A 22,027-nucleotide genomic window follows, 5' to 3' on the forward strand; every position below is an offset into this window, starting at 1 on the left:
ATAAGTATATTTATAAATAATTTAATATTTATACATTTAGTTCAAACGTAAGAACTAATTTTATAACAATCAAAACTGCAATTTTCTTCAAAGAGCGTATCAATAGAAATCTTTTCCTGTGAAGTTCTAGTATGGATTCATAAAGCTGGTTGTATTTTTTGACCGAGATCGAGTACTGCTACACTTCTTAATAGAACTTACATTTTATATGGTTTCAGGGTACTCAATAACGACAATTCAATTCCCGATGATTCCTGATATTTCCAATCATACCCTTTTAAAACTTTTAGCTTTTTAAAAGATTAACATAACATCAAAATTTTTATTTTGGGCTAAGTAATGCTTAAAAATTAGACAATCTTAATTAAGGTTGCGGTCATTATGATGATATTGATTATGAACACTCAGGCAACACTTATTGAGTAGTTAAATGAGAGTACGTAGTAACTGACTAAGATAATCTTCATCATGTAAATTATTTACAGGTTTACGTATTAGACGTAAGCAAACAATTGGTGCTTGTTGTAGCTGCTAAGCCAATGGAAGTTGAAAAGGAAGTGGAAAATATCACTCGTTACCTTTCTAACATGACTGGATTCGATATAAGAGTCAGGAGATTGGAAACTAGCGCTAAAACTACGATGGATGGATATGCGTGAGTTAAATATTGCGTCAACTAAAATTAGGCTTAAGGCAATGCTTGTTGGTCATATGGATTAAAACTTTGATCAAAATAAGACATCGATCTATACTTCGTTTATATTTGTTCCAGGACTGATATGTATATTTACGCCGTGGATCCAATGTCAAATGCAATTATAGACACGGATATTTTGCAAAAGTATGTATATTGCATTGGGTTGTTTCTTTAGTTTAATTTATTTAATCATGAGGTTTTTTGCTTTACGATGAAAATTGAATTTATTGTACTTTGTCACAGTCATTTGCTTAGATTGATTTTAAAGTATTTAAAATCTTTACTTTAAAGATGTGTGCATTTTCTATACTTAAAAACAGTATTATTTTCAGGTCGTTACTTAAAAGAGAAGTTGACTTACGTCACGATTTGGTTGGATTTAAAGTCCTCGAAGTAGGAGATACCGCGATGGTTCAAGCAAGAACTATTAAATTATTGAGCACTATGGAAATAAGCGTGGTAGCATTGGGATGTCTGGTGTTCATCGGAGCTTGTACCACTGCGATTTGCATACTATGTGTGAGGAGAACCAGGAGGTAAGAATAAATATTTTTAATGATTTTTGAAATAGTAATAATCGAGAAATTGAGATTAATTTATTGAAATTCGCAGACAACAATAAAATACACCTAATTTGAAGTCAGTTAAACTTAAGTATATCAAATAAAGTTAAATTAAAATGTTCACGATTTATGGTTTTCTCTAATAATAAATTTCCAATTACAATTACGTTTATAATTACCTTAATTAAACCTTTGACCGTTAATACATGAGAGTCATAGCGTACGAGTACAATAGTAGTAAACAAAATTAAAAAGCAGACAAAGAAATGTCTTTATAAATGAATTTCCTTGATCAACGAAGTTCGCAAGAGAGTTTCTTATAAAATCTTTGCACGGTTTTATTACTTCTCAAACAAACTTTGTAGCCAAATCGTTTTAATACATTGTCTCTTATTGAACTAATCAGTAGTTTTTAATCTGTTTACTTCACTTCTTCAAAGGTAAGCGACGTTTTATTTTCTACCGTTGAATTTCAGACACCATCATCACCACAAAAGAAAGCATGTCCCTCATTATTTTATGTAAAGGCTTCAAGTTGCATTATTATCATGCATGCCTGCATTTGTGATAGCTCTGTAGGATTATTTAATAATTTATTAGTTTCAATATATTTATTATCAACAGTTTTGTTACTATAAATAAATTATTTTGTAATGTTGACTGGTTTTATTATTTCTCTATCCTTGTCTATTAAATTCTTATGCACAATAATATTGTATAGTACACTTCGAACTTCTGTACATTTACTGTTACTTAACTATTAAGAATATCTTGATTTATGACTGGTGAAAATGGTGGCTGTATACGACCAACTCTAAAAATTATAAAACTAAAACTAAAGTTTTAAATTTTGGTTTAATGGTATTTTAGCATCATTTAATAATATAAATAAGCATAATTTTTCCATATTAAAGCAATATTTGAAACGAATCCTTGCCTTTTATCAGGATTCACAATTGAAATCTCGTACCTAAATTATACTACAAGATAACATTTCGCAAGTTTCAAACAGTCACTATTTTCAAGTCTATTCTAACTTAAGAACATTAACTCTATATTTCCGTTGACTGACTTCTCTTCTATCTTTACCTTAACAGAAAACGCCACAAACCATATTCCCAGCAACGCCTTAACGCTTTTTCAACTGAGCACTTAACTAAGTTCGGAGGTCTCTTTCCATCGGGCGGCAATCAGTGCCAGGAACTCAACCAATCTTACAGTGAAGCTGACTCGTACATTGACGTAATCAACCAAAGTACTTTGAAAAAAACATGCCCTCATGGGAATACCGTGGAAGAATTTGGAAAGGCACATCAGAAATGCGTGAAGAATCAGTTTGATGCTAACGGGTCTGAGGCGTTCAATCAGAAACACGAGCGAATGTGCATAAAGTTTAATCAAAGACCCCTTCAGAAGAGGTAAGGTATACCTTAGTTTAAGGCATGATGATTGATGATACTAAAAAATATAATAATGGTGGTTGAATTAATTTTACAAAAAAATCTATCTTTAATTGAGTAAATTGGTTAAAAGATTGACAGTCTAATTTTATCAAGTCTTAACTTTGTTAAATAGAAGATTTTAAAGTTACTCATTTTAATAATCGTTGAAGAATTTTGTATCATGATAGTGTGAATAAAATTTTATGTTGATTTTTCTTTTTAACATCAGCATAAATAAAAGCTGCAATCAAATAGCCTACGTTCCTATCTCGAGCTAAGCCTGTAAGACCACAAAATTGAAAGATTACAGGATTCTTACAGGGATGAAGTGTCGCTCCTTTTGTGTTCTTTAATCAAATAACTTTTAACAAACAAAATACTCCCACTCACTACTGACAATAGTTACTAATACAAGGCATGTTATACAGAACACTAATACATTATTATTGGTAATTGTTATTATTTTATCTATTCATACATAATCGATATATCTTTCTCATACTTATTTTAAGTAATTCATTTATTTTATAAATAGGTTTATGTATCATAAGACAAAACTGTCAGAATCATTATATTAAATTTTAAAATTTGATTTACTTCATGCAATAGCCAGACAATAAAAAAGAAATAAAATTAACATTAAACATAATTATATTGAAATTCTAAAATTAAATATAAAATATTTAAGCAAAATTAGATATAAAATATGTAAGCACGTTAAATTCTTTTAAGATTGTTAACCACTGCAATATTTTTTCTTATGAAGCATGAAAAGAAAATCCCACACTTATTCGACCATTGCGTGACTTTGCTTAAAACTTTGGAATCGTGTATCTACATAACATTAAATTCCATTGTGAAATTTCAAATATTTCAATTATTCTCAACTTCATTAAAGTGTCTCTATTGTCATATTCTCCAATAAAGTTTCAATATACGTGCTCGCATACAACTAATATATTATATCACACAATTTACAACTAACACATACAAAACCTAAGTTACCTAATATCAATATCGTACACCTACCACATACCCTACATTCGGCAATCTGTTCCATCCGCACACGGCACACACACAGAAAGGGGCAGCACACGTCGCTAACGTCCGTGCATTCCAGCGGGCAGGACTCCGGCATCGCGGAGGCGCGCTGCGCCTGCGGACACTCCAGCGCGCACACCTCGGAGGAGAGCAGCGGGTGTGTACTTTATTTGTTTCAGCGTTTTGTTTTTCTTCTATAGTAGTAAATGGCTAATGCCGCCCATGGACATTGGCCATGTTTTACTTGTTTTGATATAATTTTAGATATGTGATTGAAGTGGTCATTGGTCATTGCTTGGTATAGAAAGTGATATTTAAATTTATAAAAAAAACCTATAGACACCTAAAACGTATAGACATGCATAAATAATAGCGCGATAAATTATTTGTCACAAGAAGTAATAATTTCAAGATAAGAAAAATACTTAAAAAAAATATCCGTCATTTAGATTTCTATTTGGCTGAGAATTAAACTAATCATTCCCTAAATCGTAGACCAGCATGGCATCATTCATACAATTCCTGTACCGAAGATAAACTAATGATCACATTTTCAAGAAAGAAATATGAAACAAGCGATGCATAAATAATACATGATAGTATAGAAGTTGATGTTGAATAAGCAATTACTGGACGAATCACTAAATTCAAAAACGATAGAAATCACTACCTAAAGTAAATAAATTAGAAATAAGTACATTATCCAATTCGCTCATGACTGTCTGGAGACCTTAAGCTTATTTATAGAGTAAAATAACAACATGACCTTTTGTAACAAACTTAACGGATGATGGACGGATATAGCGTAAAGGTTAATCTTTACCTACGACGTCATCTTAAAACTTTCTTTACAGATGGAATACGTTTATCTACTCATCCCACGCAGGTGTTTATTACATTTTGTGCATAGTGTACTGAATCTAAAATTCTGATTGATATTATAAATCATGAATGTGAGTCATAATAGTAAATTTAATAAACATCCACACGGTGATAATGATCCAAAGTATGATAAGGGACAATACTATGTACAAATACGGTATGGCAATACTAAGGAATTTGGACTCACAAACACGAAAGTATTGAATATAGTTTTTAACGATTCCTTATATATAGTTTTTATACCCTTTGACCGTTTTTATTTCATTATTCCAGTTGCAGCTATGAAGACTCATTGAAATCAAACCACAACCAAGAAAGACCTAAACCTTGTCAAAACTCTGACCAACGGTTTCTTAGAAGAGCTTCGTTCGCCCACCAGCCCTTAGACGCTCGACGGTACAATCACCGGAGACAGTCATTTTCAGAAAACCTTCAACGTCACTTCCCACCCTTTGAAAGAATTGGGTCTGGTGGAAAAATAACTAAACAGCTATCCACTCCAAACGTGAATCTACCACCTTCATACTTCCTGAATTCAAAGAAGAATTATAGAAGAAAAGAAGTTGTAAACGAGCCAATGATTGATTACGATCATAGCGAAGCAGAAGACTTGTTTGACGTGAAACTAAATAGGAGATCGAGTGGGAACAATAGAAAAAGGGGAAGTTTTATGGAGATAGGGGGTCAAGCTGCAGTGTTCGTGGCGACGCCCGCTGCTGCAGAGATCATGAGGCGGCAGGGCAGTGAGCGGCTCATGTTTGCAAGACCCATGCAGTAAAAGTGATGGACTGATAACAGTTGGGTGTGAAAGAGTTTGAAACTCAGAAAATTTGATTGTTCTTAATAAATTCACTGAAGATACCAAGGGAATTAATCTAGGAAAAGTACTAAGGAGTCGCAGTTAAGAAGACTAAAAAAAAGATTAACAAACTTTGGAATCCAAAATTAGTAACTTTGCATATGACTATTTTCTTTATACATAATTCAATTACATTTTTTGTAAATCAATGTTATCCTACCGATGATTAGTGTTATCTTGTTCATTTTGTAAATATGTACTTTAGTTAATACTTAAATTTTGTAGTTATTTTAGTACTGTATAATCAATATTTTAAACCTTTGTGTGATAAAATTAATTGAAAATAATTTGTAGTATTAAGTGTATAATGTAATGTAAATTGTATATTTGTAAACTTGTAAATAATTATATATTATAGACATTTTTAAAATTGGATAGATAGGTACAATGTATATTGTATATACATATATGTAGGTAAAGATAGGCAGAAAAAAATATCATTTAAAATTAATATTAAATGTAGGATGCTCATTAAATATGGAAATCATTTGGGACAGTCCTTCTATAGGTATTTAATTTCATGGCGGTAAAATATTTTCCTATCTATTTATTTAAACTTTAAGTTATCACCTACTTTGCATTAAGCGTGCCATTTGCAAGATTGCAAAAATAAAAGTAAAATGAATAAAAATAAAATAATATAATATTATAAAGCTTGACCTACACAATTTTCAAAGCAACAATATTTTGTATAACATTATTAGCTTAGGTGACATATAATAACAATGAGATTTCTTAATTTGTATATCTTAGCTCTTACGGCTTTAAGTACGATAATGTATAATGTAAATTTATTTCTAGTTTTAACACTTGTACCTTTGTAAATACTCATAATGTAATTCGAATGAACATGTTAATATAAAATTGTTGTGAATATAATGAATGTGACAAACGGGTGTTTATTTTTCTGATATATTTTGAGAATTTTGTTTCTAAATGAGAAATTTTCGAAGAATCATCACAGCCGTTGAGTTGTCGTTAAATATTTATATCCAGTTAATTGAAACAAGGCATTGAACCTTTTGAGACTAGGTAACACCCAATAAACGCTTAATTTTGTTAACTAAGTAAAAGTATTTAAATATTGAAATAAAATATAAGTCATAATATTGTACTAAAAACCTAAGTTAGACATAATATGATAGATAGAGCAAATATTTTAATATATTTTTATTAGAGAGCTTAATATAAAAATATACTTCACGCTATATGCACAAACAAGTGTCACAAAATATCTAAAATATTTAATTAAAGTCAAGATTATTTTATACAAAAAACAAAACAATAAAATAAATCCGAAGTCCGGTCATTGTTATTTGTATTTACGCCTCGCCCGATGGCGATCACAAACAAAATTGTAAGAATACTTCTGTAAGTAATGAAAAATTGAAGGAACTGAGTTATAACGGGGTATAAATAAAGAACAACGTCACGCGAATTTGGCCAGTCTGTAAGTATTCTTGTTTTTTTAGTACCATGTAACCATAAATTTTGTAATTTTTTATTACAAATGTAGACAAAAATAGGGATCACTAAGACGTTTTCTTTGATAAGAATGGGTCAAAAATCCTGCAAACATATGAATTGAAATTCTCCTAGAGATTAATACTAAAAATGTTTTGATTGCCTGATTGTTTGTGTTTTATACCACTGTTCTGTATGGAGCTCGTTATAGAAGGTGGTAGAACCCTTTTGCTTTTACCAAAATCTGCGTTTTTTTCTTTTTTTTCTTTTTATATGTAACCTAACGATAAGGCAGACGGGCTACCTGATGGAAAGCAGTCACCGTCGCCTATGGACATTTGCAACACCAGAGGAGTCGCCAATGTATCGCCGGCTTTGAAGGAGAGCTCTTGTTACACCCCTCTTGAAGAGCCCCATGTCATAGTCCTGTGGGAATACCTCAGGTGGAAGTTCATTCCACATTTTGCACGTACGCGGCAAAAATGAATGTTCAAACCGAACCGTGGAGGACCGCCACGGGTCCAGTTGATGTGGATGGAACTTCATCCTTCGGCGAGTGGTGCGATGAAGGAAAGGCGACGTAGGCACCAGATCAAACAGTTCCTCCGAACACTCACCATTGTAAAGCCGGTAGAACGCGCAGAGGGAACCTATGTCCCTCCGCAAGCTTAAGGGTTCTAACCGATCAGAGATCGCTGGGTCATCGACGATTCGCACCGCGCGTTTCTGTACGGAGTCAAGTGGGTAAAGCTGGTATTGTGGTGCCCCTGCCCAGAGATGCGAGCAGTACTCCATGTGAGGCCTCACTTGTGCTTTATAAAGCAGAAGGAGTTGCCCCCCAGTGAAGTACTCCTTGGCTCTGTGGTTCGACACCTATTTCTACCTAATAACAGCAGTGTTAGGCGCTGCTGTGTTCCGGTTTGAAGGGTGTGGTAAGGGAGACAGACTTTTTCGACGCGTTCCAGCTTAGTCCTTAGGGGTAGCGGCGCATCTGGGCGGCAGTAGCCACTTACCATCCGGTACATGCTCGTTTAATATATTAAATGTTATTTGACTTCGGAAATAAATCTTCATTTAAAGCAGGGCTGCAATGCAATCGCAATAAATTTATCTACGTAAAGTTTTGAAACTTAAGTAAATTGACTCGTATAGAATATCATTCAATTATTCCTTTAATGAATAGAAGCTTCAATATCCAGCCAATTTAACTATGCAATTCTAGCAATTTGATAGATCTTGTTATTTATTCGTCTTGCTTTTACCTTGCGATTTGGGAAGTATTTTATATTAGCAGATAAAGGTATTGTTTTAAATGTTTGACTATTTTTTCAACAGAAGAGGTAAGGAACTTTAACGGTAGAAGATCTTTAGTGGATTCATTCCGTAAGCACCACCCCCACACTTATTTCTGCATAATAATAGCAGTATTAAGCGTGCCGTATTACAGTTTAAAGGGAGGGATAAGAGTAACATACTCACAGAGGCATTCCAACTTAATCCTTAGGGGAATCGACACATCTGTGGGCGACCCTAACAATATCTAGGTTGATTACACATGTCCAGGAGCAGCAGCTGCCACTAAACACCAAGTGGACTGCTAGCTCATTTAGGTATTATTACTTTAATATTATAAAGAAAAAAACTTGATGGGCTCTTTATTGTTATCGGCCAAAAATGTAATGTTATTTGCAATTACTGAAATAGATTTAGAGTATTTGAACAAGAAAATCTTCTATCATTGCCGCGTGGAATAATTACAAATTCCTCGCCCGCATAAATTGGTTGTGAGTTAACCATGTCGTTAAAGTTGTAACTAATATATTTAAAAAAAACTGTTTGGTAGTTGAAATGTCAGTGTTTCTTTGTGATTTATATCAGAAAGAGAGGGTTGTTAACTGGTTACTTACGCCCATCGGGATCTCGAGATCCTCTCTTAATAGGATGGGAATATACGCAAGACATTATTAATCCCAGATCTTTGCAAGATCTGAAGACTAAGTTAGAAAACCTTGTAGTGCAAATCTTGTACTACAAGGCGTGTAGCCTAAGACTTGTAATACGTCGAACCAGAATATTAATGCTCAATACAGCTGTGATAAGAATGTTGAATCAGGAAACGTTAGGTTGAAACTCCAAAATTAGATGAAATATGATATAGAAAATAGCTATTGTTCTGATAAATCATAATTGATTGACACAAATAAAGCTCGTTTACAAATTTAGTAATAGCAAATAAAATCACTATTTTTGGTTTTAACACATATTTATTTTATTACTCACAGTAAGTATATTGCTAAATGCAACCTTGTTTTAAAAAATAGTATATTTATCAATCCTAGAGAATATATTATCCTAGGAAAGCATCCGTTATGGAGTCCCCAGCTCATTCACAAGTCTCGAGGGTCGTCGCCCGCTGGATCGCTACTACCTTTGTTTTGACACTCCTATTTCATATGATGTACAAGTGTTCAGTTTCTTGCCTCATTTTTCAGTAAGTGACAATTTTTATTGGATACTCATGTTTCGTATAAAAATACAATAGAATTTACATACAGTGCGGCAAGTATAAAACGAGTAGAACCGGAACCCTTTCTAGATTTATGGACTTGTACTACAACGTTGCTTGTTGGGATACGCTCACACAATACAAATCATAACCAAATATATAATATAATTCGAGTTTCAGAGTCTTATTGAGTTCCTTAGAAATCGAATCCGGGGCTCTTAGCGCGACATATACAAAAAGTTATATGTTCTTTTAGAGAATTGCACGAAGACTGTGCTAATGATATATATAGAGACAAATACACACACGTCTAAATATCAGATATTAATTTGATATCGAGGCTTTTAAATATTGGCATAATATCATATATATCATGAATCTAAAGACAATTTCTAATAAAATTATACTCGTGGTTATCGCGTCATACAAACCAGTTTTGCTGTTAAGATAAGAGTAACCGAAATGATTTTCCAACATTACTCTCTAGAAGGAAGTGAAGTAAAAATAACACCGGAAGTGTACTAAAAGAGTGTCCTAGGCAATCTTGAACTAATGCACCGTTGTTAAATAAAGAAAACTGTTATCAGCACCATAACACTTTCGAATATGATAATGGATTTAAGATACTTAAAGTTTTGGTTCAAATTAAGGCGGAGGGGCCGCGGATAGAGTTTTACTTACACATTGTTCAAGGCAGTATCGTTAATACTTGAATGCAGAGGGTAATGTTTTTCGAGCGTATGTTTGTATGTATGTTAGGGTCTTTGAATCGCTCTAGAAGCAAAACGGCTTGATGGATTTATATGTAAGGTGTCCTTTTGGCTAAATTGTGGGAGAAGACTAAAAGCTTATTTTAAGCAGTCAAGTGTTTGTTTTTAAAGTAATTGCTATTTGATTCAGATCGTGTTGCGTATTGTATATTATCTATAACTTAGTATGTTTATTGATATATTTTCTATTTTATTCATTTTTTTACCCTTACTTTAAAAAATATAGTATAGGTTAACATCTTTAGAAGTCACTGTTTCACCAATTATTGATTAGAAGCGGAAAGGAATTGTATAAATTAAATTCATAAAGGTAATAATTGATTGCATCCCTCGAAAGCCACGACGTTAATTATAATAATAAAAAACTAGAAACATGTGGATAAATACAATGAATATGAAAACAGTGAACAGAGGCGACTAATAGAGGTTCTATTTCTATTTTGTTGGTAGCTTTTGTTTTGAGACTGCAACCGCTGCAACTTCATATTGTAACTTTCGTATGACGAATCTTAAAATTTCACTCTCATCATTTTTTCATAACGCGCCTAAAGAAGTATTCCAATATCCAGATCTCAAAAAAATGTAGCTCGCATTATTTTGAAATACGCTTAGATTTTGACAAAACTTAACTGGGGTTAGTAGAGTACTTTCCTACTTATCCTATCACTTTTACTGGACATGAAATAGTTTACTGCCGTTATATGGATAAGTCATAATCCATGAGATGCGAAAACTAGGTCCTTTGAAGTGTGATGGTTATGGGAGGCATAAAAAGGTTTATGGTGGCCGAATTGTTGAATGTGGGCAGTTTTGGTAAGTAATATTTACCCTCGTTTCCGTAACAAGACTTTGGACTTATTTAATTAAGTATTTTTAATAATTCGGCAGCGTTGTATTTTTAATAATTCGGTTTGCACGTATTTTCTTGCCACGAACGTGCAAGATGTGGAATGAACTTTCTCCTGAGATATTCCCGGAGCGCTATGCTACATAGGGTTTTTTTTCAAAAAAGGTGCTAAAACAGCTCTCCTTCAAGCGGCGATGGCGGCATTAGCAACTCTCCTGGTGTTACAAATGTTTATAGACGAAGTTAAACTACTTACTTTCCATCAGGTAGCACGTCTGCTTTATCGTTAGGCTCAAATATCAAAAAAATAGAGGTTTGTTTATGAATAGTTAACAAACGGGCATGCAATACATGTGATGATATGTGGTTACTGCTATCCGTGAATATAGACTGCAATGAATTAGCAGTAGAAGAGGAATCCTGGAAGTTAAGCCTTCCAGGATTCAGCAGTTGGAAGAAAAATGCATATCGTAATTTTTCGTATCGTGGTTATTACGCGTATAGTATAGTTGTAGTAGTTATATGTATACAAATGTATATACATATACAAATGTATATACATATACAAATGTATATACATATACAAATGTATATATGTATACAAATGTATACATAAACAGGCAAAGGCAGTAAATACCTACAGTAGCTTTTTCACTTTTGCATGTTAGAATGTTCAATAAAAAAATTATAAAATGTATGGATTTGGACCACTGGGCGAACGACTCGTTTTATTTTATTGACAATAGATGGTCCTTACGACATAGTGAAAATCATACTAGATTCCAGGCTCGAACCCAAGAGGGGAATACTGAATAATGGACGAAATAAAATTTATACTCTAACCTTCAATATTTTTCTATTTATACATTTTCTTATTCCCGGAACCCAAACTCCAGAAAAAGATAACCAAGTGCTTGTTCCCTTTTAGAAAAGTAAAGTGGTGTTGCCGCGCCATTAACTCCGATCATAAACAGTTTAGGGACGTTAAAAATTAATGGACGATAATGTTATGAGACCGCCCCCTCGTTAATTTGTGCCTCATTTTTTTAGGTTTACTGCGATTTTATGGTATTTACGGAAATATTCGAGTACCAAAAATATGTTGAATCGGGTTGGTGACAATAAATTTGTTACATTTATATAATTAAAATATTATTCATCATCATCATCATCATCAATTCCTTACCTTGTTAATTGTGTCAAGCGTTACTTTGAGGAAATCCAAGATATTAACCTGATTTACCCTGATGATGCTCCGTTTTGGAGCGAAACACGCGTTGGTGGTGTTAAGTATGGTGGTGTTTATTTTTATTCCTTGAATCTCCTTTGTGAGGGTGGGTGGTGCATATTGTATGATTTAAAATATATACCATCATACATATTGGTAGCGGATTCGTGTGAAGTACTTTTAATCCTAAATTAATTACTTACCATTGCTGGCTCGTGCCCATTTCCGTTGCTGGGCGGAACATAACTTTGTAATTTTTTTCTGTCTCAAGTATATAGGTTTCTTTATGATATTTTCCTTCAACGTTAAAGCTGATACGATCGTTACTTTTTAATCAGAGGTTCGTGTCTAAGATTTGAATATTGGACCGCTCGACGGATAAGCCGCTATTCAACGACTAAGCTATCACTGCATTATTTCAAGTTATCATTAATTTGTAATAGAGATAATTTCTAATACTTAATCGTATTCTGAACCTGGACTATAGTTAAAGAAACTTCAGGTGAGTGGTGAAATTCATCGTCTAGGCAACTACGGTGATGCAAAGTTAGAACAAATATGGTATGATATATTTCGTGATACATAAAGTTATCACAAAACATATCTCAGGAGCTTTCGTAAGTATTCGTGAGCTTTCCGGAATATATCTGCGATTATCTTGTTTATAGCCCCAAATGATAGTATGGATTGCGTTATATTTTATCTTTATGGATGCCAAAGTACCATAATGTGGTTTACCATAGACTGTTGATCTCTAAAATCACGAATATTATACTTTTCACCTCAGAAACTCTATCAATTTATTTACAAAAATATGTGACAAAAATTCAAATTTATATTAAATTTATTTCATCATTTATTATGTAAGTACTTAAAAATTTGGTAATACCTTAACTTTTGAAGATTTTTTAAACTTAAGTATTATTATTACTTTAATATTAAACTCAAACAGTCAAAGAGCAAAATATCAAACGTATCGGGGAAACAAATTTGTTTATCTATTTACATCAAAGTTCCCCTGAATACCTACGAATCATTGATTGTACAGAGTAGTTTTCAGACAGCACAAGATACAATCGAAATATCACTATCTCCAAGAAAATGTGAACAATCTTTAAAACTCAACATCGACTATCAAAACAAACTGTAAATACCTTGTGTCCAATCCCCCTTTTAGTTGCAACCGCACAAACTGAAATTGAAAACTGATAATACAGCTACATCTATCTTAAGACATGCATACACTATCCGTTCCTGTTTTCCGTAATGCAGTGTTCAATGTGCAACGAAATGGTACACGTTTAATGTTGGCGATTTTTTACTTTAATGTCAAATTGCTACAAAAAATAATAAAAAGTCTATAAAAAAATATTTGTTGTTTATTTTTTTTTAATTACCCTTTTGTCATTTTGTAGGAGTATTTAACGTGTTACATAAGTTCTAACTTACAGGCGCAAGAGGCGTTCCAATGTAGTTCTTATAAACAAAACCGTGTCTAATATTAATTACAGATAAAGGCCGTGATGAATTTTTCGTTGATTAACTGTTTTATTGTTAAATGCTACTTGACTAACAGTCTTTTTAAGTTTTATAAGTACTGAAAGTCAGTGCACAAGTTCCTTTATACTTATCTAAAAAACAATGGAAGTAACAAGATGTCTCCAATCGAGAGTTTTGTTTGTGGCGCGTCCAACGACCCCGCTATTGGCTAAGTTGCAAACCGATTTGGAAGTATTCACAAACTTCTGGAAGGAAATGTAAACAGTTTTTAATCAGAACGGTTGGGAACGGCTGGGATATTGTTTCGCGTTAAAATTGTGATATTAATTGTTCATGGAAATATTGTAAGCTGTCTAAAGGCAGTGCATTATTTTAATATCCTTAGGGTTGAAGTAGTACTACGCACTTGGTTAGCGTCAGGATTGTGGCTTAAACTCTTCTTATTCGGAAAATATATCTTATATATCCATGCTCGTATAGTACATGTACCTGTGACATAGTAAAGAATTTATAAATAAAAAGGGTACATTTTTGGAGTCACTATGATGGAGACACAAGATCTGGGATTATTAAGTCTTCAAACTTACTTCACCGTCGTTTTAATACATATTTGATCGTCGTAAGTAACATTACCATGATCTCCCTAATTTCACTGTGGAGGCACTATCGACATACTACTTTCTTATAACGTCATAAGTTCGCCATACTTATTGTAATGGACAACTATTATGACATTAGTATTACCTTCGGGGTCAACGGTTACGAATAAACTTGGGTCGTATATGACACTTTTTATGCCTCTTGCAATTTACTTATAGACACTGTATTAATTCTGATAGCATTATGGGAAGCTGGAGTATAACTGTTTCTACAAGCGTAAAGCGCATCTACCTCTTTAGTGTATTGGAGTTACCTATTCTAGATATTAAATACTAAGATCAAATTGAGCGGAAATTGTAAAGATTTTAATACAAAAGCCTCCACTTCACACTGACAACTGACAAAATCTCGGATTGACTGATGTTTCACACATTTTTCAGAACAAATTATATATTACTAATTAGATATAATGAGGATAACACCTTTTCTCCCTATGGCCGACCTTTTAGTTTTTACCCGACTGCCAAGGAAGGGTTATGTTTTTCGCGCGTATCTTGTATGTTTGTCTTTCTTTATTTGCTCCGATCTAACAAACGGCTGGATGAATTTCAACAGTTAAAGTGTCATTATGTTTGTCTCAATGACCCGAGTGTCCTTAGATAGGTGTTAGTAAAAAAAAATCAAAATGGCGGATTTTTGGCGCGAAATAGTAACACATTTAAAAAAAAAAGTTAACCGAACCTATCGAGTAGGGTATCAAATGAAAGGAAATTAAACGGAGATTATAAAAACATATTTGTATATATATAAAACAGTAAGGTGACACATTTTTTTTATTTATATGGCAACACAACGTTTGCTGGGTCAGCTAGTACATATATACTCGTATATACACATCGAGATGACTGTCTGACTAAATGAGAGAGTTGATGTGCCAGAGATCAACGCAAAGGGAAACCGCTGAACTTAAGCGTGCTGGAATTTTACACATAGGTTCTTTATATAGCGTAAATGAACACTACGAGGATAAAATAAAATAGGATAATATTGTTTGAACATTTCTTGTTTTTGAAGCTGACACCTACTATGAAACTTTGTATTTGGCTTTCTGGATAAAAATAATGAAATGCCTATTTCACTGCTTTTGGAAATTCTACTTCAGCCTTTTTGGTGCAGTCGGGTTTTTGATTTTTTAAATTAATTACTTGTTTACATGAGTTTCTTTACTGTATTCTTTAATTTGAGGCTGTATCGTCAGGTCATCGACTTATTATCCTACGCGCTTCCCACACACTGTAATAACATTTTACGCAAAAATACCAAGCATTATAGGGGTAAGTAGCTAATGATAACTCCCAAAAGGCCCAATTTTTGTGATAAAGTCTTATCTAAACCAAAAAGTACTTTCTAACAATAGTTCGTATCGTTTTTTTGGATATCATGAAAAACGCATTAGAAAAATATTGAGAAATGAGGTTAGAGAACTCTTAAATAAAATGTTATTTATATTCGTTTCTATCAACCAAAAATAGATACGTCACGCACCCTTCGCGGTAATCGAAGATACTTATTTCCTATCGAAGGAATATAGGCCAGGTCATTGACACTTGCACCTGGGGCGGTTCCCACCACCAAAAGATATTTAACAACTGATTCTAATTCTTTTTTGTATTAGCCCAGGTTTTTTGATAACGATTTCTATTGTAAATGTTAGTGGATGTTGTAGGCTATTGTATTTTAGTATTTAATTGTGGTTTCCATCAGTTTCGTTTATGATCCGTTAATGTTTTGTATTTGGATATCACTATTTTGTACTAATGCAATGAACTGAGGTTATCTAGGTTTTATAGAGTACGTAACCCTTACAACTATTTAGTAATATGAAGACGATTTTAAGTTATGTATTTCATATGAATCATCCACATTCATATAGATGTATGTGTGGACAAAGTGAGCAGTGTTAACCGAGGTTCAAATCCCAGGCACCTCTGAATTTTCAAAGTTATGTGCGTATTAGAAATTAATGATCACTTGCTAAACGGTGAAGGAAAACATCGGGAAGAAACATGCATACCTGAGATATTTAAAAAAAATTCAAAGGTACGTGAAGTCTACCAATACCTACACACTTGGCCAGCGCGGTGGACTATCGCCTAATCCTTCTCATTATGAGACCCGTGCCCAGCATTGGGACAGTAATGGGTTGTTGATGTGATGTGTTGATACGAAGTGGTCAGTGAAGGAAGTACCTCCTACCTAATATTCATTACGTTATAACATGCGTAGCTGCTAGTTTGAAAACTGTGATGGAATGCGTCCAAAAATCAATTGACTACACCCCTCAAATCAGAACACATTAATTCAATACTGTTACTCTCGAATTTTTTTTATATAAAACTAAGTGATAGATACTATGCTATTCTTTCGAATTAAAATAAACTGCCTAACTATATTAGCATTTCAATCAGGATCAATCAACATATAACATCAATCAATCAGTAATAAGTTAACATACTGAGATAAAAATATGAATCAAATTCGGGAAGTAACCTCGTAATTAGAAGGGTTAAAAGCTTTCAGATGAAAGTTGAACGCCATTTCTATACTTTATTGGAATATGATGAGTTGGCTTTAAAAACTGGTCATCTGAGTGTCGGGTGAGCCAATGCCTTTGGTTCAGTAGCTAGGTACATTTTCAAACAGACTGTTCTCTCTTTATACGGATACTAACTTGTGTTACAGTCACACCACAGTGATTTATGTATATAACACATAAATGATGGTTATAAATAATCGATGCCACTTATTTAAACACTTTTAGGAATATTTTTGAAATATTCAGTCTTCCTTTGCGTTATGAAGTGTCCTCTGATTTTTACATGTATTGTAAGGGAATTGTGATAAACGAGTGGATAAAGATGCGATTGTGAAAGAATATATTGTTTTTGAAATCCATTATGAACGTTTTAACATTAGTTTTAAGATTTCTTTATTTAGGATAGGAAGTAGTTGCATGGAATACAGTTGCCTGGGTATCATATATCTTGTATAAGGTCGATGTAGCAAACGAGGATGCAGTCCACCTGATGGTAATTGGATACTATCGCCAATGGATTCTGAAGACAGTCCTTTCTTAATAATTTATTCTATCAGATATATATCAACTTGTTAAAAAAAGTTATTTTTTTAATAAGCCAATTTTACTATGACCCATCACATGATATAAAAAATACGTAAAGACGGAATATTTTTAAATTATCTTTGTTTGTCAGTGGAACCCTAATATAAGTCGATGAACTTTTGATACAAAGTTTCAAAAGTTACAGTGACTTTCAGTTTTAGTAAGCTCAAATTCCTGAAGGATAAAAGGCTGAATGGAAAACTTGATCCTTTAAAACAGGTCGAAAAATTGCTAGTTTTTAGTATCTTAGGATATTTATAATTTTATACCCAAATAGGTTATTAAATCTCAACCGAGGATTAAATTGTAAATAGGCATATAAATTATGTAATCAACACCGGATAAGATTACATTCCTACCTGAGATCAGCAAAAATGCGCTTTATGCTTGAATAAGTTGGTATACCGGTATCACGTGATTCAAATTGAAACACGCGCTAGTTATTAGGCAGAAATAGGTGTGGCGCTGGTGTCGGAGTGGAACCACTAAGGGTTCTATCACTTTATAATATAAAAATATTCATGATAAATAATTTCCTGATAAGGATAGTTAGAAAACATAGCCTAGAGTGTAGATTATATACCACTGCTAATCCCTGTTCAGGTCTTAAGTTTCTAATTTATAACTATAAATACCTATAATCAACCATTTTATTTAAGTTCTGTACTCAAAGTAAATAATGTAAATAACATACAATTTTTCTCAAACACTGCCGAGGAAAATTTACAAGGACCATAGTCATAAAGATAGGAAATGGGCTTTCCGATGTGAAGTAAAGTAAATAAATTTCAGACAGATTGTACGGCATACTGTAAAGTATATCTTTCAGTTTTAAGAATCAGATTTACTCTGTGGCGCTTGAGTGACGTGAATAATAAAAGAAGACGAAATTTATTGGTCGTCTCGTTAGATATTAATGTGTCGAACGTAATGTGTTGACAATAACTGGCAGGATTGAAGGAACTGGAAAGTTCCTTAGGTTCTTTGTTTTGGCAATTTGTTTTGGGAACTTCATTTACGTTGGCATGTACTATAAGTAATATAAGTCGTGTCCTGATAATTCTGATGGTATTAGAACCCTTTGTGGTTTGACACCGGCGGCACCACACCTATTCCTGCCTCATAACAGCAGTAATAATCGCTGCTGTGTTCTGGTTTAAAGGGTGCCATTTTGGACGCATACTTTTCCGAGACGGTCCAACTTAGTCCTTAGGTGTAGCGGCGCATCTGTGGCCGACCTCAGGTAGGAATCTAAACCAATCTGGGGTTGATTACAGATGTCCATGGGCTGCAGAAGCCACTTACCATCGGGTGGACTGCATGCTCATCTGCTACTCCTATATTATAAAAATGAGTTTAGATTTCTGTGCAGGATCTGGGTATTTGTGTATTCGTCTCTGTGTCTATGGCACTTATGATAAGGGAAATCGTAGTGTGGGGTTGTGAGTGTAGAAAGCAAATTTATGTATTTAAGTTTCAATACCTTACTACAATCAATTAACAATAGTTAATGCCTTCGCTACATTAACCGATGCAGACCCGTCACTTATTGATGCACTCGCGGCACTTACCCATGTAGTCGCGGCACTTACCCATGTAGTCGCACTTATCAATGCAGACGTGGCACTGATACAAATAGGTATGATGATGTTGCTAGGACAAATAAGGCGGTTTTTTATTTCAAAACTAATAACTTTATTTTACGAATATTCTCAATTGTATTCAATCTCCAAACAGTTTATCTCACTCCGCCATTTCAGAACACCATCAAGTTGAACACTTGAAGATCAAAGCTACACTCGTGCTTAATCAAACTTTGGGGTTATACTAGGCCGTTGCGGTCGTTGACCTCTGTGATAGATCTGCATTTTGCTAATTTGAGAGGCAATTAGCTAGTTGTTGAACAGTTAAGGTTGAAATTGATATATAGACCGTAGTATGTCTAACACCATAATTATTTTTAAGTGCCCGTACACAGGAAAGAGTAGGAATTCTATATATGTAGAAATATATTATATAGAGTAGTTTTAAAGCCTTTGTGGTTTTACTCTGAAGACACCAGAGTCATACCTATTTCTTCCTTATGGCACAAGTGCTAATTACTGTGGCCAGCATCAGAGAGGAATCTTATACCATTTGGGGTTGATTGCAGATATCTAAGGGCGGAAGTAACCACTCACCATTACGTAGGCTGCATGTTACATTGCTATTTAAATGTTATTATAAAAACAGCCATCAAATGGATGTCTCTTTGCTACTTTATTATACAAAATTGTAGCTTAAGGCTCTCTCATTTTTTGTTACATTTTTGTAATTACTGTAAATATAAAAAAAAAGTTTACAAAGATATGTAAAGTCTACCAATTCGCACTTGGCCAGCGCGGTGGACTAAGGCCTAATCCTTCTCATTCTGAGAGGAGACCCGTGCCCAGCAGTGGAACAGTAAAGGGTTGATGATGAATAACTGTAAATATCCTAAATTTCTTTTAATTTTAAACAAAAACCCACGCGCAAAAATGTTCATAGACTTTCGTCTTAAAATTAAACCGTCCCTTCCTTGTTTCCCGCCGCTTTCAACAGAATGAACTTTCCGATTTGTGAATAACAATCATGGAGTTCTAAACCGATGTTCCTAGGTCACTGTATCAATGACCTCTGTAATTATAAGCGTCTGTCAGCCCACTGCCGCGAGTGAACGACTTGTGCGAACTTCCTGCAAACACTGCTAATAGGATCTCATATGAGTTTACGGAGTTCGGATTTAATCTGTACTGTCTACGTTTGTCTACATGTTTGGTGTTTTGAAAAAGTTTTCCAGGTTGCTTGAACTGCGATTTCTTTATGCGCATACGTATACACATACATAGACGAATACACAAATGCAAGTACACAACAATAATTCTACAAAACCACTAAATTTAATAAAATTAAAATTAATTTATAATTATTAAATTATGAAATAATATTAAATTCAAAAAGTTCATATAGGAAGGTGTGTGTTTACCATGGCAATTTGACTACTATTTCTACACCTATTTCTGCTTCGTAGTAGTGAAGTTTTACTTGAATCAATACTTGTGAAGTTATGGTTGTATCCGGTAGTTAAATACAGTTACGAAGTACATATTTCAAATATGCAAATTTAGTGCGTAAACAACCGAAGATTAAAATGGAAGCTAATAATTTTATTGTTCCATAACTTATATTTCTAATAAATAAATTTTGATTATTGTTATTCTTTTTTTTACAAAATATTTCATTAGTGTATTAGATATTTTGTTCAGTTTCTTGAACTTTAACTTTTTCATTACTTTTCAGATGAAGCGGTTAAATGTCGCCGGGTTGTATTAAATTAACTTTCGCCCACAATAACCAGTAAAGAGGACGGCCACTGGTGTTTTCTTAGTAAAATGCACCCGTCAATCTGAGTGCGGTCCGTAAACAAAACATAAATATTGACGTGGGTCTACGACGGAATCTGTCGTCTGAAAGCTCTGGGTCAATGGACTTTTGGGAAGGCCTTTCCTGATAGGCGGTTTGGACGTCGCGGTTTGCACGCTTAACTCGCAAGTTGTAATAGAGGATAGTTTTGCTTAGAAAGTACGGTTTTTCAGGTGAGGTTTATGAAGAATACCTACATTTTGTTAGTAATTTGATAGTTACGCCCTACTTTGTAAACTTTTTAGCTTGTGCAAAAAATAATTTGGTAGTTGTTTTCTTGGATATTTATTATCTAGGTTAAAGGTTAAATAATGTTTTTTTTACTTTTAATAATAATACGAATAAAAGCTTTTAAGTATACATAAATCAATTTATATTCGTACATTTGTTTTACATGATAGGCATTTTTTTTTAATAAAACGTTTCTGTTCATGAGTAATATATTTGTTTATAAATATTTTTTCATTAAATGTAATAGTCTTTTTTCATATCGATAGCCTGAAAATCAACCTAACACTTAAAAATATGGGGCCGATTTTGTATTATTGTAGTAAATTTTTACTAGTTAATAAAAACAGTGAAATAATCACCAATCACAATCTATAATGTAACATTTAGTCGTATGTAGATTTCCCGTCACATGTGAAACGCGCCTTAAGTGAAGATAAACAATTAACATGTGACATTGCTATGCATTTTATGATGAGATTACGTCTCACTGGTGTGTGGTTCGTTGCTCTACACGCATTCAATGTCTACAATATCAGCTGCAATAAATATTGAGTGGAAAACTTTAAGATGGGTAACTGATATGAGTAATCATGTTTTAATTTTGAAAATTGTTTATGTTTTGTTTATATTACTTACTGTTTGAGATTGGTTGTGATGAGTAAAATCGATTTTGGGATTGGTTGTGAAACATTTATATCCCAATGTTGGGCAAAACTTATGTATATAAAGCATTCATATATTTTCATTAAGTAACAACAATATTAAAGTACAACAG

At 33.4% G+C, this 22,027-nt stretch overlaps 1 protein-coding gene across 4 annotated transcripts in view; it reads left to right on the forward strand.

Annotated features, from left to right (window-relative positions):
- Positions 1-7,110, forward strand: part of Cad89D (cadherin 89D) — a 77,798-nt gene extending 70,688 nt beyond the window's left edge. Inside the window, exons 17-22 of one of the 4 annotated variants that reach the window (XM_073093761.1) lie at positions 486-655; positions 773-841; positions 1,030-1,233; positions 2,358-2,678; positions 3,784-3,900; positions 4,899-7,110. In XM_073093761.1, the coding sequence (XP_072949862.1) occupies positions 486-655; positions 773-841; positions 1,030-1,233; positions 2,358-2,678; positions 3,784-3,900; positions 4,899-5,403 (1,386 nt within the window). In that variant the 3' untranslated portion in view covers positions 5,404-7,110. Of the gene's footprint in view, positions 1-485; positions 656-772; positions 842-1,029; positions 1,234-1,736; positions 1,921-2,357; positions 2,679-3,104; positions 3,901-4,898 lie in introns of those variants that run through there. The other 3 variants (XM_073093762.1, XM_073093763.1, XM_073093764.1) reach the window with 3 other exon arrangements.
- Positions 7,111-22,027: the final 14,917 nt, after the last annotated feature.

The sequence above is a fragment of the Epargyreus clarus genome, unplaced genomic scaffold (assembly GCF_041222505.1).
Source record: "Epargyreus clarus isolate Ecla_fem2 unplaced genomic scaffold, WU_Ecla_fem_2.2 ptg000005l, whole genome shotgun sequence".
Lineage (NCBI taxonomy): Eukaryota > Metazoa > Arthropoda > Insecta > Lepidoptera > Hesperiidae > Epargyreus > Epargyreus clarus.